General features: G+C 41.8%; 1 protein-coding gene and 1 long non-coding RNA gene across 3 annotated transcripts in view; one reads left to right on the top strand and one right to left on the bottom strand.

Moving 5' to 3' along the window:
• Positions 1-20,918, bottom strand: part of DNAH6 (dynein axonemal heavy chain 6) — a 295,021-nt gene that overhangs the window by 139,587 nt on the left and 134,516 nt on the right. The window contains exons 32-42 of the mRNA XM_077134752.1: positions 20,378-20,526; positions 18,931-19,038; positions 15,933-16,488; positions 15,159-15,281; positions 13,753-13,935; positions 13,206-13,349; positions 8,345-8,566; positions 7,530-7,677; positions 6,373-6,530; positions 4,389-4,520; positions 1,410-1,581 (exon numbers count right to left, since the gene is read on the bottom strand). Coding sequence (XP_076990867.1) covers positions 1,410-1,581; positions 4,389-4,520; positions 6,373-6,530; positions 7,530-7,677; positions 8,345-8,566; positions 13,206-13,349; positions 13,753-13,935; positions 15,159-15,281; positions 15,933-16,488; positions 18,931-19,038; positions 20,378-20,526 — 2,095 coding nt within the window. The remainder of the gene's footprint in view (positions 1-1,409; positions 1,582-4,388; positions 4,521-6,372; positions 6,531-7,529; positions 7,678-8,344; positions 8,567-13,205; positions 13,350-13,752; positions 13,936-15,158; positions 15,282-15,932; positions 16,489-18,930; positions 19,039-20,377; positions 20,527-20,918) is intronic.
• Positions 1-20,918, top strand: part of LOC143661261 (uncharacterized) — a 201,515-nt gene that overhangs the window by 148,226 nt on the left and 32,371 nt on the right. Inside the window, exons 4-5 of one of the 2 annotated variants that reach the window (XR_013164472.1) lie at positions 1,180-1,269; positions 2,811-2,933. The exons of the other annotated variant lie outside the window; for it this stretch is intronic. This is a non-coding gene — a long non-coding RNA (uncharacterized LOC143661261). Of the gene's footprint in view, positions 1-1,179; positions 1,270-2,810; positions 2,934-20,918 lie in introns of those variants that run through there. 2 annotated transcript variants of the gene reach the window in all.

Below are 20,918 nucleotides of genomic sequence, written 5' to 3'. Positions count from 1 at the left end.
TCCTACAGAGTTAACGAGCAGGTGGGGGGAGGCAGCCTTGGGAGATCTAAGCTTCTAGGAGACAGCTTTTGTTGCCATGGAGAAGACAGAGCTGGGGATGAGGAGAGGGGCAGGAGAGAAGAGAGGAGGCTCTTATTGAGGAAATCCCAGTGAGAGGCAATGAGACTCAGGACAGAGTAGTAGTATAGGGAGTGGTAAGAAGTGTTTTTGGATTTGGGATAAAGTTTGACAGTAAAGCCTCAAGAATTGCTGATAGAGTGGATAGGGAAGGGGGTATTAGGAATAATTCCAAGGCTTGTGACCAGAGCAAGGAATTGCAGTGGGACCCGGGTCCCATGGCTAAACATGGAGGGATAATGCCAGAATTCAGTTTCAGACTTGCCAACCTTAAGAAGCCCACAGGTGATCTAAGTGAGAAGACAGCTGGAGATACAGAGGGGACTCTCAGAGGAGTGAGGAAGCTGGAAGCAGACATCTGAGCACCATCTCTGATAATGGCATTTTGTGCTCTAGAACTGACCGAGATTTCCTAGGGTGTGTGTGTGTGTAGACAAAAAAAAGGGGGACCAAAGATGAAGCCCTGGGCATCTGGACCTTGTGAGGCAGGGAAGCAGAGGGACAGACAGGGAGAGAGGAGGGGACCCAGGAGACAGGGCCCAGAAACCCCAAAGAAGGAAGGGTTTCCAGAGGCGGAGAGGAGTGGTTTGGGCTCAACGTCGTGGACATGTGCAAGTACAGACTGAGAAGTGCCCACTGGATGCGTCAAGGTGGAGAGAGTGAACTGTCAAGGAGTCTAGTGCAGCGTCAGGCATAAAAGCTCAGTCGGAGTCTGTTGAGAACTGGAGGGAGTAAGTGGGAGAGCAAGAGGTGACCCCTTTTTAGGGGTCTCTTAATAAAGAGCAGATACGGCAGGGGGGCGGTCGGCCCCAAAGAGAATTATTTTTAATAATTTCATACTTTTAATTAAGGAAATGCAGAGGCTGCAGAAGACAAATGGGAAATACAAGAGGAAAATCCATGAGCAGGGAGCAGAGGCAGGGGTTCAGTGCAAAGATGGGTGTTGGCACGCAATGGGGGCAGCAGCAGCTTGTCCACTGCAAGGGGAGGGAAGGTGGGTGCAGGTTGTCTGAGGGGTTGGGAGAAAAGGCAGTTCCGATTGCTTCTGTATTTTTCCTTCAGTGAAATAAGGTTCCAGGTCATCCATTGGGAGCAAGAAATGTGAGACGATGTTGGCTGTTGAGGAAAGAGTGGATGCTGGGGCTGGAGGAGGTGAGGTGGATAAGCACATGGGATGGGACTTCCAGGAAAGCCACAGGCATGCATGTACACACAATTCCCTGAGGGATTTGGGGTGAGGGATGGAAATGGAGGGAGAGCACGGGTTAGAGGAGGAGACTTCGGTATACTACCTTGCACACATTTGGATAAGTCTCTCAAATTAAAAACATAATGGGATTTGGCTGGCGTTGGGAGAAGATCCACACTCATTCTGTTATAGATCTCAACTGCGGCTTCCACAATGTTTGATGCTGTTTGCTTTACAGCTGTTGTGAAGTCAGTCAGGAAGCCGTTTAAGATGGCCTGGAACCAGAAATATAATATGAGCGGGTTAAATTTTGCTTTAACCAGACACTTATCTTTCATACACTCCAGATCTGATGGCAGTTTTCTAATAATAATTAGAAAGCCAAATTCCAAATGCAGGGTCATCTGGGTAGTAAGGCCCTTGTGTTCACTAGGGCACACCCTGTCTTCTATGTCTGTGCAGCACCCATGCTGGCTCCCCAGTCACGCACACCCCTGCCTGTTGACAGGTCCACTCCTCTGGAAATGGACCCAAGATCTTTCTCTGACTTTTACTGTGAATGATTCACACTGCGCAGTTTCATCTTCATGCATGCTTAAAGTGTGACTACTCAACCCTTTCCTTTGCTCAGCAAACAGCCTCACTCTCCACTCAGATCCTAACCCTAATTGTAACCGTAACCCTAACCCGAATCTGGGAAGTCTCTTTTAACTTTCACCACTCTGCTCCTCCCACATAACCAGTAATGAATACATGTCTCGATTCTATCTGCTTTCTTCTGTTTGTCCTGACTCCACTCCCTCTGCACCCTCTCTTGTTCATCTGGGCTCTCCACTCCCTCAGCTCCTGTGTTTCCCTGTTTCCCTTCACGGGTCTCTCCATTTCGACTCTTGCCCCCTCCCCCTTCTGTCACCATTTATCATGCAATCAAGCCATGGTACTCCCTGCTAGAATTTCAGCATCTCTCAGTGCATTTCCTGCCCTTTCAGTTTCTCCGTCATCTCCTACCAGGCCTTGACTGATCTGGCCTCATTGCCTTTGGCAGCCTTCCGCTGCACTGACTTGAATGCCCCTTGTCCTTTCCTCCCTCAGGGTCTTTGCACATTACCGCCCCCCCCAACCCCCCCCCCCCCCCCCCCGCCCCCAGTCTGTACTCTCTTTGGCTGGTACTTTCACCTCCAGGGAGGCCTCCCTGACCACCTGATCTAAAATAAGTGCCCTCATTAGTCTCTCCACGGCTCCTTGATCTTCTCATAACTTAACCACAACTTGAAAATACATGTTTCTTAGCTAACCTACCCCACTTACCACCTCAGTTTCTTGGGAAATGATTAGCCATTTTTAAAATAGTTAAGTTCCCATCACCATTACCTTCTCGTGGGAGAAGCCACCAGTCTATGTTTACACTCTATGTTTACAATCAGTCCTTGCGACTTTGGATATGGGGTTCGTATATGAGACATTTTGAGATAACCTGAAATACATTTATTTCCTCTGACCACAGTGGGCCTCCTGTTAAACACGCGTTTCAGTTGCTTATGAAGACCCCGTCTTTCTGAGGAACTCCCCATCCTGGGTCCCCAACATAAGTCTGATGTTCTTCACACGGTCTACATTTAGTACAGCCATCCCAAACTCCATCTTTAAATCTGATGAAGATCGGGCGAGTTGTGAATTTGTGACAAGGAACAGTCAAATGAGAATTCTTATCTTATTTATATAGATTGGCTCACCTGTTTATTTTTGGTCCCCATGGTAGAAGCCCTTCGAGGACAGGGATGACACCTATTTTGTTCCAAATGAAACTTAAATGTCTGTTAACAATGTCTGGTGTTCAGTAAATATTTAATGGATGAACGAAGGGTTACTCAAGTGGTATTCATAAATTAAAATGAGCATGCTATTAGAGTTTTCTGAGGACCATGGCTTGGTATTCTACTTACTTGTCTGGCTGACATCATGTATTTGGCAATACTCCAAGTCCCTACTAGGAATATGTCCAGAAGATAGTCAGAATTCCCACGATTTGTAAGAAGAATGCTTTGGCATGAGGAAATTTTCAAATTCTTGCGGTTCTTACATATTATTTTGGCATTAATTCCTAATCACTTATTGGAACTATTTCAAATATATTACAAATAACTTCCCACGGATGGAAGCTATTTCAGTAGGAAAACAACTTCCCGTCTACTGCAGGTCGTGTCTGTCCCTTTCTCTCTCCTAAGAGGGCCTCTGTTGGAAGGAGAGGCCAGTGCTGGTGAATCGGCGATTTGTTTGAGTCCTGCCTCCCGACCACAGCTCTGCAGCTCCTTAAGGATGACTCCTAAGTCAGCTTCTCCAAACCAGCCCCGGAGCCACCTTGCCCTTTCTGTTTTCTCATTCCCTGCTGCCACAGTTGCATCTGCCCACATGTCTTTTGTTCCCAGGCTCTGTTCTCCCTGCCAGTTCCCACCTTCCCAGACTTGGTTTATAATTTCTCTTTGAGCAGCCTTTGCTGACTGCTAATTGCTTTCTCTAACCAGGCTGCTTCGTGTTCTCTCATCATTAAAATAATCTCACATTGTTGAAACTGAGCACTTGACACTGAATCTTTGAAATGACCCTACAGGCAGGCATGATTATTCTCCCCACTTAACAGACAAGAAGATAGCCCTTCGGGGGAGAAATGAGGCTCCTGTCCTTGGGGTGGGGGTGGGTGGCAGCAGTGGAGGTGAGGAGTTCTATTTTAGGTGTGGGGAGCAAGAGCTCCACGGGGGGTCATCAGGTAGTGCCACTTGGTGGGCCGGTGGCCAGGAAGAACTGGCTCTCAGGAACGAGAGGGAGCTGACAGATCTGCTAAGGACCATATTGTTACTAAAAGACCAGGACCTACAACAGCGCCTTCGGTAAAGGCAAGGGCCGCCCGCGTTCTGCCCATCTCTTTGCATTCTTAAGACCACAATCACACACACGGGCGCCTACCAGCGACCTTTGCAGGGAGGCTTGGGCTCCTCCAAACACCTCGGACTACCCTTATAGCAGGAGCCTTGGGACTAACACAGCTCGTTTTCTTCTCTCTCACTTTAGTATAAGCCACACTCACGTGAAAAATCTGCTTCAGGCTGTGCTCCGACGGCATCGGGAGGCTCAGCATACTGAAGTGGCGCAGAAAGCGTGGGGTGACCGGGTTGCGGCCGCCACCCGGGGGGGCGCACGCCGAGGCGATGGTAACGTCCTGCGGGGGGGGGGGGGGGGAATGCGCTCGGGTCACCCGGCAAAGAAAGCCACACCATGTGCGCGTCCCCGCGGCGCCTCTACCAGGAGCGGGGCCTCTGAACGCCTGCCGGGTGCCTCCCAAGCGCTGCATTACATAGAAATGGCCTGACAGTGGGCCGAACGTTTCCTGTTTCAGCAGATTGCTGACCTACAACGGGCTCATCTGTCCCAGGTACCAAGAGGCCCCTTCCCAGTACTTACGCCCGTGCCCCCATCAATTTCCACCTCTCCGAAGACTCTTTCTCTTCAATCTCTATTTCCCCCTCTGTCACTTACACTTACTTCATTCTTCCACTTCAAAGAATGATTGTTTCACTTAAAGAAAAAAATCATGATTCATCTCAAACTTTTCACCTGACTGTATGTGATGGCTACATTTCACCTGTTCTTTTCCGTGGTGATTCGCCCTTCCTTGCTTACATGCTTACTAGTATGTCATCTGTTCTAGGGCAACAATTATGGCAGTTTCATTCACTCGGGTATCCTCAAGACCTGCTGTAAGACCTGGCACAGAGAAATGCCCAATAAATATTTGTTGGATGAATGACATCTATACTTTGCACCCACTCTTGCAGTTTAAATTGCTGGACACCGTGTCTGATATGTTGCATTAAATGTTTAATATATGTTAACCTAAAATAAGCTGTTTATTTTATTTTTTCTGGCTTTAACTACAACTTATAGGCTGAATTTTTATTTTCCTTCCAGATCTTGATCTTCCTGTCCATCCTTCCTTCAGAGCACCCAGTTAGGAGGCCAACAGCTTGTCAGCCACAGGTCTACCTGGGTGCCCCAAGGTGCTTGACCTTACCAAGGGGGCACAGAGGAATCTTAGCTGAAAGCACAGATTCCTGACCCAGACACTCTTGGTTCTAGTTCCAGTTCTGCCCCTTACTAGTCATGGGATCTTGGGCTGGTAGCTTGGCTTAACTCTTAACACTCTGGGTCTCTGTTTTCCCACATCTGTAAAATGGGACTAGTATCACCCACTGCCCCACAGGGATGCTGAGATGGTTAAACAAGTTAGTAAGCTGGAGTCACTTAGCACCTGGGTCAGGTAGGCGTTTGTTTTTATTGTAAAACCACATTCACCCCAGGCACATGCTGGGGAAATGAGCACTGTCTAGGAAATGAGCACTCCACTTAGGTCCCCCCTTCTCCCTCTGTCTGCACACTTCACAAATCCTGTCAATCTGCCCCAAAAGCCTGCTGGTGCACTTCCCTGTAATGGGGCTCTGACCTTCCTCTCTTCTGCCCCAGGACCTGCCCCTGCCCCTGCTCCTGGTCTTGCCTCCCCTGCAGCTCACGCATTCCCCTTCCAAGCCCCTTGGAGGTCCTGGGAAGGACCAAGATGTACCGTTGCCCCTCCCGGTGGCATTACAGCCCTCTGGGACGCGACCCCTGAAAGCCTCTCCAGTCTTACTTCCTGCTGCTTTGGGGCTGACATGTCTTGCCAGTGTGGTATTTCACACACCTTGCTTCTGAGATGGAAAATCTTCCTCTGCTTTATCATGCTTTGCCTTTAAAAACCAGCTCTGACAGCCCCTGCTCCTCCCCCAGGCCCCTGCCCTGGCCTTCAGGTCTCTCTGCACTTATGGCAGGCGGTGTAAATGCATGTCCATCCACACTCCAAAGCCCAGTCCTCCGGGAAGGGAAGCCAAGACTGTCTCACCTACAGTGAATCTTCTGACTCAAGCACGGCAAGAACTCAGTATTTTGGTGAACAGTGGAATAACACGTAAGAAACATGGCAGCCATGTTTCCTTGCCATTTAAATTTAACACACAAAGTAATTTAAGGCCCAAAGTAACCTGTATCTCTTTCCAAAAGAGTTTGTTTCTGTCGTAAAATCCACCAAAATCTTGATACTGCCGAAGTAATTCAATCGGAGGCTGAGAGCCATAGTAATCCAGTCTGGGCATGTTTAAATCATCAACAAAAATCACAACCCGTTTGTTTCCTGGTGCTCCTGGGGGAAATAAAATACATGACTTTCATTTAAGATTTATGATTTGCCCTTGGAAAGTGGAAGGCATGGATTTGGACTAAAGGGACAGATCCTTGTAGGTCAGAGAAGCTCAGTTCTTCTCCCCTGTGTGAGCTGGGCACTAGCAGAGCCCCTCCACGAGGAGGGGTACCCGTGGTCCCATCCTGGCCCCTGCAAGGAGAGGTGGCCCTGGCCAGATCATCCACACAGTCAGGTGTTCTCTCACCCCCACTCTTCCAGACTCTCTCTGGCAAAGTCTCGACCTTTCTCAATCCCAGACATATCTGCTGCCCTTGCCAAGTGGAGGGATGAAAGCCATTTTCTTTTCACACTAGGAAGCAGAATGCCAAAAGTTTCCTTATACAAATGCCATCTCACCATCCTGGAGATTCTAAAGCATCCCCATTGCATGCAAGGGAAATCCAGTACAGTGGAGCTGTAGGATGCCACATTTAATTTATGGAGAATACATACATACAAACATGGGGGGAAAATAGGAATGAGTGATAGCAAAGGGAAGTTTAAGCAAAGCAGATGACTCCACTGCTCAGGAATGCAGCAATTGACACCACCATGTCCCCAGGGACGGGTTTTCTCAAGACCACAGAGGCAAATGCAGGGCTCTACCCCCATCCTCTGGCCCCTGGAAGCCAAGCAGCTAGGGCCCTTGAGCCATGCCATAGGGCTGGTCATTGGTTCATGCTGTCACTTATAAAAGCTGAACTCTCACCAGCCTCTCACTGCCTCTGGACCCCTGTAGTTGTTCTATATGTCCAGTCTGGTTCTGGGGTTATCACCCAGGTAATTCTAGTTTCTTTTTCCAGCTCTTTCATTTTTCTAGTGGAGGGAATGATTTGTAAAATTTTCTATTCCACCATTTTGTGCCTGTGTGCTACCAATTTTAAAAGTATTATAAGCACTCTGTTAGTGACTTATTAACTTAAATAAATTTTGTGGGACAAATTAAAATGGCATTCTTACCTAGAATATTTTTTCTTTTCCTTTCCAGTTTTGACTCAATGATCTCTTGCGTCCTTGCAGAAGAAGTTTGAGCAGAAAAATTTAGATAAACAGGAACATAACCAGCTGATTCTTGAATTTTATTTAGCAATCCTCTTGCAATAACAGACTTTAAATTTAAAAAAATATATTAATTAGTTTCAATATAATATCTTTCATTTCTCTATATCAATAATAATCCTGCCCAATGGGTTATAAATAGGATAAAAGGAGAGAGGTTAGAGTCAGATTTGGAATGTCTGCTTTGATTTTACTGGAGATTCCATTTAATTATATTTACCAGAGTCAAAGAAACGTTCTAATCAGCTCTGCTGCAATGTCAGACAGAAGTAAATAGGCAGAGTGGACAGACGAACCTTCCCTGACAGCCCTGCTCTGGACTATTCCTACCCTAATCAGGGAAATTGTCAGCCCCAGAAACCCCACAGGTTACATGCAAAACCACCAAGGCACCAGCACCTGTCCTCAGGGCTCTGGCTTATGCAATGTTGACACCTAGCACTTATTCAGAAACTGGGAAATTTGGATTTTTTACTAAGGTCATTAAAAGCTTACTAAGGATGTTTATATCCTTAGTATATAGGATTTACTAATATCCTTTACTAAGGATATTACTAAGGTCGATATAGGTTCAGAATAGTTACTTTCTAAAAAGTTATCAAAATCCAAAAGTATTCCCCCCTGAGAAATAACATATTATTTCTAGGGCTTACACTTCTAAGGCCGCTGTGCTCTCATTTCTAGACACACACTTCTGTTTGCTGTGGATTTCCTACCTTACCAACTCCAGTTATTCCAGTAAACAGCACTGAATGCCTGACCGCCAGCAGTTTCTCCATTAAATACCCAAAGCGCACGGTGTCAGTGGTGGGGACAAGCATTTCAAAAAATGGTATATCTCGGCTGTACTTGAAGGTAGGGATGATCCGCTCCCAGGGGTCCAGCCGTTTGGTGTCGAAGTCCATGTGAATGCTCCACAGATCGCCAGAACTGGGGAGCTAAAATAAAATGTAAACAGCACCTTCAACAGGATTGATGCACGGCAATAGCGATATTCACACGGAAACACAGGCAGTCAAAGAACACGGACGAACTGGATTTCTTCTTTCTTTTTATGGAAGTAGTTGTTCCGGTAGCAGACTCGAATTCCTTAGACATCATCCTATAACGTATCATATATCGATTCCACTAAAACTCTGTATTAAAACTGTAAAGCATTTTCTAGTCAATGCAACCTTCAGGAGCTAGCTTCCTGTTGAACACAGTGCTTAGAGCTGAAGGAGGCCCAGACTCTGCCTTCGAAGACCTGGGAATCCATGTGGTGGGGACCAACATGTCTTGTCAACACCCCTGGGAGAATAGGGCTCTAAGCGGGTTTAGTACATTCACAAAGCAGGGGGTGGGGTTCATTTCTACTTGCAGGGGAGTTATGGGATGGCTGAAGGTACAGGAAGCCTTCCAGGGAGCGATGATGCTACAGCTCAGACTTAAAGGACAAGCAGGAGTCAGATGGACAGAGGAAGAAGGGATCAGCGTTCAGGCTGGGACCACAGGATGGGAAGACTGAAGCTACGAGAAGTGTGGTATGTGCTGGAACTACAAGCACACTGCCCATGGCGACAGATGAGGCTGAGAGCCCTGAAAGGGGGGGTTCTAAGCTGAGGAGTGACAAGATCATATTGCATTCCAGAAGGTTTGTTCTAGCAACTGTCCAGAGTCCTGGGCTTTTAAGCTCATTTGATAGTAACCCTCAGTAGGAAATTAATTTTACATGGTGATCCAGTACACATATGGACATGTGTGTCCAAAAACGTAAAATTTTACCCTTTCTCTGTACAAATCACTCTATTAAAGAAATTTATTGAAGTATGTGGTGGCTTGGAGTTATATACCACCAGAAAAACATGTTCTTAATTTTAATCCATTCCGGTGGGTGTGAGCCATTGTACATGGGCTTTTTTTTTCTTTTTTGTCTGCTATGTGATAGGAGTCATATTTCATTCTTTTTCCATGTTAATATATCATTTTTGCAGCATCATTTGTTGACTATTTTTTTGAGTGCATAGGCTAGAAAGTGAACCCTGGTCTTTCACATGGAAGGTGTGAATTCTACTACTGAACTATCTGTGCACCCCCCAAGAAGGCCCTTGACATGAGTTTACTTCAGTTAAGGTGTGGCCCACCTCAATCAGTATGGGTCTTAATCCTATTACTGGAATCCTTTAAAAGCAGAGTGAAATTTAGACATACAGAGAGAAATCCACAGGAATAAGTGACTGGAACCCAGAGAAGGCAGGAGAGGCTGCCATGTGCACTGCCATGTGACAGAGAAGCAAAGGACCAAGGATGGCTGGAGCCAGCCCCAGAATGTCAAAGTCTGGGAAAAAGTGTCACCTGAGGTGCCTTGATTTTGCACTTCTAGACTCAAAACTGTGAGCCAATAATTTTTCTTTTTTAATCCAACCTATTGCCTGGCATTTTGCTTTAGCAGTCAGGAAACTAAAGCAAGATGTAAGATAACATCTTTTGTCAGCTCTTAAGAGTCCAGTTCAAAGAGTTTTCACATGTCAACATCCATCTGACCACCCCTGGATCAAGCTATAGAACATGTCCAATGCCTTAGAAGTTCCCTTTGTGACCCACCCCCTCAATACTCTCCTCCAAGGTCATCACTAGATTAGTTTGCTTGCTCTCAAAATTTATATTAATGGATCACACAATGTGGACTTTTTGAATCTAACTTCTTTCAGTCAACATTATGTGAGATTCACCTGTGTTGTAGTATGTGGCAGTAATTTGCTTTATTTAATGCTATGTAGTATTCCATTATATGACTATACCATAATTTATATTCCATTCTATGGTTGATAGACATTGGGATTGTTTCAAGTAGCTACTAAGAATAAACTAATCACTTCCTGGATATTTGACTAAAATCAAGTGTCATCATCAATTCTCATCAGTTTAATGTGATGCAACTCCTATCTGAGGAGAATATATTAAATGACTAAAAAAATAAGATCCTCTCTATAGACACAGAAAAAACATTTACAAACACAACATTCATTCTTGATAAAATTTTTCAGTAAAGTAGGACTAAAAGAGAACTTCCTTAACCTAATAAAAGGCATCCATAAAAAACCTACAGTGAATATCATACTTAATGGTGAAAGACTGAATGTCTTCCCACTAAGATCAGGAACTAGGCAAGGATATCCATTGTCACCACTCCTACTCACTGCTGTTCTAGCCAAAGCATTAAGGCAAGATAAAGAAATAAAGGGTGTCCAGATTGGAAAGAGAGAGATACAACTATCTTTATTTGCAGGTAACATGATCATCTATGTGGAAAATCTGCTGAAATCTACAAAAAAAAAAAAGGCTACTAGAATTAATAAGCGGGTTTCTTAAAGGTTGCAGAATGTAAAATTAATTAAAATAGTTTAAAATCCATCTTATTTCTATACACTAGAAATGGACAATTGGAATTGAAATCTAAAAAATTACAATTGCATCAAAACTATGAAATACTTAAGGATAACTCTTAGAAGAGATGTGAAACACACTTTCACAGTGAAACTACAAAACACTGCTCAGAAAAATTAAAAGAACACCCAAATAAATTGAGAGAGACACATGTTTGTGGGTTAAAAGACTTAATATTGTCAAGATGTCAATTCTCTCAGAATTGATCTATAGATTCAACTCGATTCCAATTAAAATCCCAGCAATGATCATCTTGAGAATCCAGCAGGGTTTTCTTATCCACTAGAAGGACCTAATCCAGAAACCTCAGATTCTTGACTTGGGGAATCCTTATTTTGGGGGGGGGGGGGGTAACTTTTAATTTTGATGTATCTTAAAACTTATGGAAAAGTTAAAAGAATAGTACAAACAAGTCCCATATATCCTTCACCAGATTAACTGATTGTTAATACTTTGCCCCATTTGCTTTATTGTTATCTTTCTCTCCATCTATAGGTGTCAGTTGTATCCACCATACCCCCTTATCCTAAATACTTAATGTGTATTCATTAAGAAGAAGGATATTTATATTTATAACCAGAGTAAAATGATCAAAATCAGGGAAATGAACATTGATATAATATTATCTAATTTACATTCCCTATTTGTAATTTGTAATTGTTCCAATAATGTCATTTTTATTTATATTTTATTTATATTCTTCCTGTCTAGGATGCAATCCAGGATTATGTTTTGCATTTAGTTATGTTTCTTTAGTCTCTTTTAATCTGGAACATTTCTTTATATTTCTTTGTCATTTTTGAAGAATATAGTCCAGTTTATTTTATAGAATGCCCTTCAGTTTGGGTTTTCCGGGGGTATCCTCATGATTGGATCCAGGCTATGGATTTTTGAAAGGAATACCACAAAAGTGAGGCTGTACCCTTCTCAGTGTACCATGTGAGGAGGTGCAGGCTCGTCCCAACATTGGTGATGTTTATTACCCAGTTACGGTGGGGTCACAAGTTGCCTGTACTGAAAGATTCTATTTTTTTTTCTTTGGAAATGACAAGTAACTTGTGGGGAGATACTTTGAAACCATGCAAGTACTCTGTTTCTCATCAAACTTTCACCTATAAGTTTCAGCAGCCACTGATGAGTCCTGCCTAAATTAATTATGATAATACTGGCTGCTAAATGATGACTTTCTGACTGTGCAGTTCCTTTTACAGAAAATAGTAAGGAGCTGCTGCTTCTCCCTCAATTATGTATTTATTCACATATATTTTTATTATCAGTATGGACTCACAGATTTTTATTTTATTCAAGGGGTGATAATCGTTTACTATCATGATTTATTGTGATGCTCAAATTTTCCCAGGTTTGGCCAGCAGGACCCTGTACAAGCTGGCTCATGTGTTCTTTTGACACGCCCCATCGTTCTTTGAGCACTGCATTCCTCCCTGGCATTAGAAGATATTCTCAGCTCAATTTGTACTTCCCCTGTTCCAGTCCTGGAGTTAGCTACTTCACCAAGAAGTCTGGGGTCCCTTTAGTAGGCAGTAATATTTAGAAATTAAGGTCTGGGTTCTAGGTATACTCATAGCTAGTCGCTGCCATAGCTCTAGGAACTTTGTGCAACTATCACCATATACATGTATATATATAAATTTCCATTTTGATATATTTATATGCATATTTATGTTTTTAAAACACCATTAGTTCATTCTCTAATCCCAATCTAACAACACAAGGTACAGTCTAATCTTTCTCTTTCCATATTTATAAATCCCTTCTCTAATAGTGAGAAACCTGATTACCATTATCAACATATTTACTAATCTGTTCTACATTAGAATGTACAGAAAGTAATTACAGAATTGTCCATCCATCACAATGAGAAAAATAAATCGACTAACTAGAATTCAATTATAACGTATAGTAGGGAATTTTAAAATACTTTTCTATCTCACTTTCTTCTTATGGCTGGGAAAGGATTCATATACTTTTTAAATACAATAGATGTTATCACGGCTAAAAAACCCGAATAATTTTAGAAACCCTTTTAGCAAAGAATTTTTACGTACAGTAGGACTAGAGCTCTGAAAATTTTAGTCTTGAAATTTATTTTAATGATTCAAAGTTATCATCTTAAATTTATTTGGCTCTTACCCTGGCATCAGGATTGTCATCGAACTGGGTCCTAATAAATGTATCAAAAGAATCCCAGTGATTTTCTGTTAAATTTCCACCCACAGACCATAAGTAACAAAATACAAAAGTCTGACATAGTATAGTGTTCAGTTTTGATTGTTCCTAAAAGAAAAAAAGAGATTAGTATTTTTACATGTAAACCTAAGAAGAACCCTAAATTACAAAATCTAAAGACTTTTTTCTTTCCCTTAGACTTTATTTATTTAGAAAGGGGCGTCGTTTGTGTTTCTTAGGCTTCATTTGATGAATCACAGAGCAATATTACCTTTCAGTAATATATACTGATGAGAAAATGAATGGCAAGACGTATGCAGAGAAAAAAGCCCAAGGTTATTGTTCATCTGACTATTATAACTGATGTATGCATGAAGCTATTAAGCAATTGCTAAACAGGCACATCATATCATAGATGATATTAAAGGAAATTTAGAGACATTTATTTGCAAAGCATCTATACAATAACCTCACTTTCCCAGCTTCATAGCAGTAGGAAAACCCTTCATACCATTGTCAAGGTAACCTTATCTTTCTCCAAAAGCAAAGACTCCAATAAGCAACAGAGCGTAGTAACTTTACTGATATCCACTTGTGGAATTGCTTGGCTGCATTTTTTGTTGATGAAATTTAAACCATCATCGACATAACGTTGGAAAAGGTTCAATAAATATTGTTGCGTCTCCTCATTCAGCTGAAAATAAAGCACACAATATTTTAGCAAGACCAGATGAAATATATAATTAAGTTTATAAACAGGTCAGTTTAAATCTGTATATTTCATGACCTTTAGACTAAAGGGTGTAAGCATCAAAAGATATGAAACAAATTTTAAAAAGTCTTCTACAAACTAGGAAGGGACACGTGTAGGGATTCTGGGTAGCTGATAATGTCCTACTTCTTGGTTTGGTAGTGGATACACAGGTGTGCATACAAAAATTATTTCTTAAAGTGCCAATATATATGTTTCATGTGTCGTCTACATTGGTGTCATCTCTCACAAATAAGAACAGTGAAAGAGAAGAAATAGAAGAGAAAAATTTAAGTGTCTGTATAAATTCAAAGAAATTACTCCCAAAGATTAAAAAATGATAGTAAAGATTTAAACTCTTATGGTAATACATGATAAATTCCCAATTCTGAGAATTACTTTCTTTTCTTTAGTAAGGCACTCTGAGACTAGACCACAATATCCTTGAAATGTTGATGCCTAAGAGTGAGGAAAACAAGAACTTTCTGATTCCTCTTGTTAGGAAGTGTGGGAGGCAGGGAAGAAGAGTGGAGTGGCGGTGGGGTAGGGAAAGACACTTAGGCAAAGGTAAAGTCAAAATCCTATTTCAGAATGGAGGGGTGCAAAAGAGGATATGGAGTGGAGTTGTTCTGAACAACAGTGTAAACGTTTCCCTTCACTTCATGTGGAATTGTACCTTTGAGGTTAAAAGTGTCTTTTGGGTCATGGACCTAAGTGTGGGGTGGGCGATATACTGGTCTTTCTTTGTCTTGATTTAGGTTTTCTTTTCCCTCATTGAAATCCCTTCTCATTATCTCCAACCCTCCTGCAAAGTCTTTTTAATGTCCCATTCTGTTCTCAACTGTGTTTGTGGTTTTTGGGGACTTGAGGAAGTGGCCTGTGTTTGTACAGGAGGAGGCAGTGAGGGAAGGAGTCAGGCAGGAAGGAGAGTGAGGTGGCTGGCTGGCTGGTTGAGGTAACAAATAATGAGGGCAGATGTGGGAATGATATAAACATTCCTGGGTGGGCGGGTGAGGGGTGTCCAGGAATGCTTCGGGCAAAAGATTATGTAAAAGGCTGGAATTCCTGCAGTTGAGCAGGAAACATCCCTAACCTATTGTTTGGGCACTCAAGGGCAGAGTGAGCCCTGAAGGGTGGAGGCACTGGGGGCATCTGGCTGCACCTACTTTTTTAGAAATCCCGTTCATCCAAGTTTGAACATATGGCATCCATTTCAGTTCTTCGGGGTCCACAAATACCATTCCACATCGACTGACAGTCGCAGGGGAGGCGACCCTTAGATCTTGAACCTAAAATTGCAGGATGGTGACGAGAAAACTGCCAGTGTGATATTTCTTTATTCCTCCTACTTCAGTGTCAATGAATTGAACTTTTAAAGGTTACGCTAACACAGAAAGGCTCTATGTGGAAGAGACAGGGAGAGCTATAAGAAATTAGAAACACTCTCCATTTCTGGAAGGTGAAGTGAGGCTCAAGGTAGAAAATGAACAAGTATGATAGTAGGTGATCAATCAGCTTTCGATGAGTGACTAGAGCAGTTGTATTTGGTTCACGTCCCTCTTTCAGTCCCTTTATTAATGGCATATGACGGTGGGGAAATTTATTCATTTGAATACAACAACTTTTTTTTTACTTAGAAACATTGCAAATAATGTAAAGTCATGAATATATCTATTAACCACCTTCTAAAGAAAGCAAACAATTGCTGGGGAAGCCAGAGTTTACCGCAAGTGCTGTCTAAATAGAGACAGAAACATGCAAGAGAGTTGGGATGGACAATCAGGTGCAAAAGAACAATTTAGTAAATATTTAGTGAGTAAATAGAACACTATAGTAGGCCTGACGGATAGCAAATGATATACTGATGTGAGAAGAAAGCCTCAAGATGGTATATGTCCATCTACTGAGTGATTTCACTGCACTGTAGTGCATACGTTTACCTCAAAAAGCATGTGGATTTGGGGTGTCAGTTTGATCCTCTCACTGTTAGCCAAGCATAGCATCTTGTTATCATCCAACACTGTGTTCATATTTTCAATCCAAAGGGCATCCACGGGCCCATCGCTGATGATCCACTTGTGGTCCTCTGATGTGTCATTCACAGCTGCGCGGACACTCAGCGCCATCAAACCGTCTTTCCATTCCAAGGTTATGCTGTTAACTTCACCATATAATTCACCCATCGTAATTGATTTAGGATTAAGGACGTAGGTTTTAACTGGTTGGTAAAAGGGATTATCTGTGCCAAGTTTATTCAAATTCCCTAAAGTTTCTGCTAGAACTTGGTAAACTGTGGTCTTGCCCCCTCCTGTTGGTCCAACTAGCATAACACCATGCCTTACCAGCATAGTTTCAAACAACTGGATCACTTTTTTAACCATACACATCTCAGGCTGAAGATTTTGTCTAGTCATGACATCAATAATTGTTGACTGCAAAATACCATAATCATGTTCTGGAATTTGGACTCCAGGAAAAAGGTCAGATATAATTCCACTGACAAAACAAAAATAAAATTAATTAGGAACCACTACTCATTGATATTTCCCCATATTTTTATACTGACTTGATAAAAAATTAGAGTGACCCTTATTTTTTCTCACTTATTACCTTTTATTCAGAACATGCACAGAATTAGTCTTTTTTATGAGCCACCCAGAATCTATAATTTCTCTGATAACCTGTATGATTTTGTTTGTTTCCTGTACACTGGACCAATGTTCTTAAGTATATAAGGAGCTTCTTGAGGTAGGCAATATAACTTATGTTTCTTTATCACCCTTAGTGTATGGCATAGTACCAAACATACAGAAGGTAGTGAATTTATCAACTAATGTTTTAAAATTATATTTATATCACAGCTTTTTCAAAAGCATGCATACATTCTTATAACTGCATATGTGGGTATTCCTAAAAATAATACAGAAATGAAAATTTTGTACAATGTAAAAAAGGGAGATAATAGGGAGAATTGTTTTTATGGGAAAAAAGATGTTAAATCTTGACTTCACTCTATATACACAAATACATTTGAGATACAGTAAAGACCTTAACCCAAAATAGCAAAAGTATTGGTCATTAGAAGGTGAGTATTGAAATGCACCAGGATAGAAAAGGATTTCTAAGAAAGACAGGAAATCTAGAATTACAGTTCTACAGCATTTGTGTTTTGTTTGTCTTTTTCTTTGCTCATTTTTGCAAGATGAATAGCATTATATATAAATAATAAATGATAAATTTAGAGAAATGTTTCCAATATTTATACCAGATAAAGGGTTTGATTTCCTACAAATTAAGAAGAAAAAGAGTGCAATAGTAAAATGCCCCAAGAACAATAAATATAATTGGTAAAAAACATGAAATGATGCTCAATGATACTAATAACTAAAGAAAGGCATATACGCAACAGGTTATTACTTTTGGCCTTTCTTTAAAACATTTAAGGGGAAATAAGCACTTTCATAAAACTGTCTATACAAATGAAAATGGTAAAGCTTCTGGGAGACAACTTGATAGATCTATCCAAATTTTAAAATGTGCATAGCTATGAGCCAGGAAACATATTTCTGAAATCCAGCTTATAGAGATATTATCATAAATGTGCAAAGATATATGTATAGGAATGCTCATCATTAGCATTGAAAGCAATTTAGAAACTGTAAATGCCCACATACAATACATTTACATCAATGGAATTCTGCTTCCTTTATCCCAAATTACCAAGGTATACAAGAGTAAATAAGCAGTGATTACTCCAGGAAGATGTAATAGAGATACTTTTCCCTATCCCTTCCATTCATTACAACTAAAACCACCGTATATTAGGAGTAAAACAAATATAAGAAAACTCCAAAAAGTAGAAGGAAGCAGGCAGACTATTTAGGGACTGTGACATAAAGAATAATATAGTGATGAGTACCTTTGTTCTAAAAATGATCATGGTGATGAACATACAACTATGCGATGATATTGTGAGTCACTGATTGTATACCATGTATGGACTATATGTGTGAAGATTCGTCAATAAAAATATTAAAACAATAAGATTAAATTAAAAACATAAAAACCAAGACAATTGACAACTGCAGGATAAAACATACAAAGGGATGGGTGGTGCGACAATGGTTCAGTGGCACTGTTCTCGCCTGCCATGCTGGAGACCCAGGTTTGATTCCCAGTGCCTGCCCATGCAAAAAAAACAAAACAAAAAACCCATACAGAGGGAACATATGACTCAGGTGAGAATTATTTGTATACAGATACTACAGTAAATGATGGAAACTATGTTTAGCTCAAGCTGAATTGTAACATAACTATAGAGAAGTTGGGTGTAGGGGAAGAAGTGCTTGTGTGTCATTATCTCTCTTTCAGTAACTTAATAGATAATATTTAAAACTGAAAAATCAAGAAATGGTGTAAATGTTGTACTAAGAAATATGGAGGGAAATAGCAAAATAAATAGATAAAAGTTGAAAAATTATTGAGTCTGGGAAGTAAGGAGTTGGAGAATGGCATGGAACTGTTGTTTTTCATGAGACTACTTTATGAAACTATTTTATTTCATGTATGTAAAACTACATACATGAATAACTTGGAGAAACATAAAATTAAGTAACAGATAAAAGCAATCATATTTATGTTAATTCCAAAGTTTGAATTTGGGGGGGCATGAGTTTCTGTTAGGCTAGGAACTTGTAATCAATGCTAATTTGTAGAGCATAATAGCCCAGTAATCAATATCATGAAAAAAAAAAAAAAGAATGAATTGATGCTAAAACTTCAGTGTCTTTACTTCAGACTAATATTTTTTAAACTGCAATAAACATCACTAGGAAAGATAAGTTATTACCTTGTTAGAGGCAGAAATAATTGAATGCAAGACTGTCCTTTACCTCTACACAATATCTCTACTTTATTCTGAAACATTTAGAAACTTACCTGAACAGAAGAGCATCATCTGTAAGGAATTTGGGTAAGTTGGAATCTCGTAAAGCTCTTATCAATACCACATCTTCACTTAGGTTTGGATTCTCTCTTTTTAAAGACCTGAATTCAAAGGATAGTTCAGATGCTACTGTGAGAAAATAAGACTGATTGTGCTTTTCCAAACCTGGGGGTCAAGGATTGTGCTGGTAAAAAGTTGTAGGGGAGGTGAGGTGGGGTGGGGAGTGGGGGTTGGTTCTGCCTGCAGATTTCTGCTGGAAGGGGGGATCATTTTCCCTTGTGAACTCGGTGTCCCTCTATCCCCTCAGACCACATGGAAGGTTCCTGTACAAGCCATGTAGCCTCTCTCGCCCCCCTACCCGTACCCTGCCTATGATTAATCTGGACTTAATTCAACCTGAATTTGCAGTTTCCAAATTCATCATGATGTTTCATGTTCCCGGGACTTTCCTTCTCTCAGCCAGGAATGCCTTGTCTTGCTTTTGTGCCAGCCCTCTATTTTCCCCTCCAAATGCCAGCCCAGTTGTTCTCTCTTGCAGAAGGCTTTCTGCCTCCTCCTCTGTGAACGTGGGATGTAGCCCTATCATTGCCTTCACGGCACAGTGTCCCAGATGACCATTCATTTGTCTGTCTCTCCCACTGGTCTGGAGTTTTGTTCCTTGAAAGCAAGTGTACCCGAGCCCTCAGGATCCCCTGTGAAGAGGAGGATCACTGAATCTGGGAGGTTAAAAGAATGGAGGGTAGAGAAGGGCAAGGCGCTTTGTGCAGCGCCCAGAGATTGAACCCAGGCAGTGGAGGCCCTGAACGTGCCAAACCCGAGCCAGTGAGCCAGGTCTGAGGGGAAGGGCTAGAGAGAGAAATGAGAGTCCCTCAGAGCCTTTGGACAAGGTGGGGTTTTTAGCAGCTTCATGAAGTTATAAAGAGAGAGGCTGGGGTCTGAAAATGGGAGACTCTACTAGAAACTAGAAAGAAGCTCAGCCTTGGACCAACTGTACAAACAGTGGTGAATTTTACAACATAAGCCTGTATTGAAAGTAGGACCATGAAACTAAAGAGGTTCATCTCCCAGGCTTTGTCAAGGGTATAATGTGCCTGATTGTGGAAGCATCACAACTTGGGCGTCTTCTAAGCTTAGCCGTTGCTCCTGTGTTAGTAAAGTCTTTTGGTGTACTTGAATCTAACGGACGTGGTCAACTCCGGGGGAAGGAAAACTTAGCTGGAACCTGGTGGGGACTCAGGCTCAGCCTGAGGGTGGCTATGATGGGCACTGGGGGAAGGAAGAGAGATGCCCTATTTCACTGCAGGGTGGGAGAGCAAAGGGGAGACAGGCTGACAGCAGCAGTTACCACCTTTCATTCACTGGCAGCCTTCGGTGGATGTCTATTTAAGCCATTAGATTCGGTGATTTGTAATTCCACTTCTAACCGTGCTGGGTTCTTACCCGGCCATGACCAGCACAGACTTCACAGCTCGCATGCCAAAATCATAGTGGTCCTGCTGTGAGAGCTGCTCACTGCAAAGTTTGTACATTTGAGTCATTTTTCTTGCTAGTATTTTACTGGATTCAAATCCTTCGGAATATAGAATTACCTAGAATAGAAAAGCATGGTGCAGTGCTTATTTTGTTGTATTATGTTGACAATTTAATATATTAGCATAATGCCAACTTATTCAAAATCTACTTTTCGGCATTGCACTTCTCCAAGCTATTATATTATTTAACAAAGAAATGCACATCTAAAGATTGAAGGGAAAAGGCTTTTGCAAGTCCCTGGAGGGAGGAAGGCAGGATATTGTGGGATTGCTGTGCACCAATTCTGTGTTCTTGCTCTCGAGGGAGATGTGGCCTTGGTGACACCTGGCTCAAGGGGAAGCAAAGGCCAAGGTTTGGGGATGCTCACGTCACGGAGGTCTGAGTGTGAAAGGGCCACACTGGAGCAAGACCTGAGCATCTCTGGTGTGGCAGGAGGGTACCTTGGGGA

Source organism: Tamandua tetradactyla, chromosome 17 (assembly GCF_023851605.1).
Source record: "Tamandua tetradactyla isolate mTamTet1 chromosome 17, mTamTet1.pri, whole genome shotgun sequence".
Classification (NCBI taxonomy): domain Eukaryota; kingdom Metazoa; phylum Chordata; class Mammalia; order Pilosa; family Myrmecophagidae; genus Tamandua; species Tamandua tetradactyla.
Note: the sequence above shows the minus strand (reverse complement) of the source record. Positions and strands in the feature narration are given on the sequence as shown.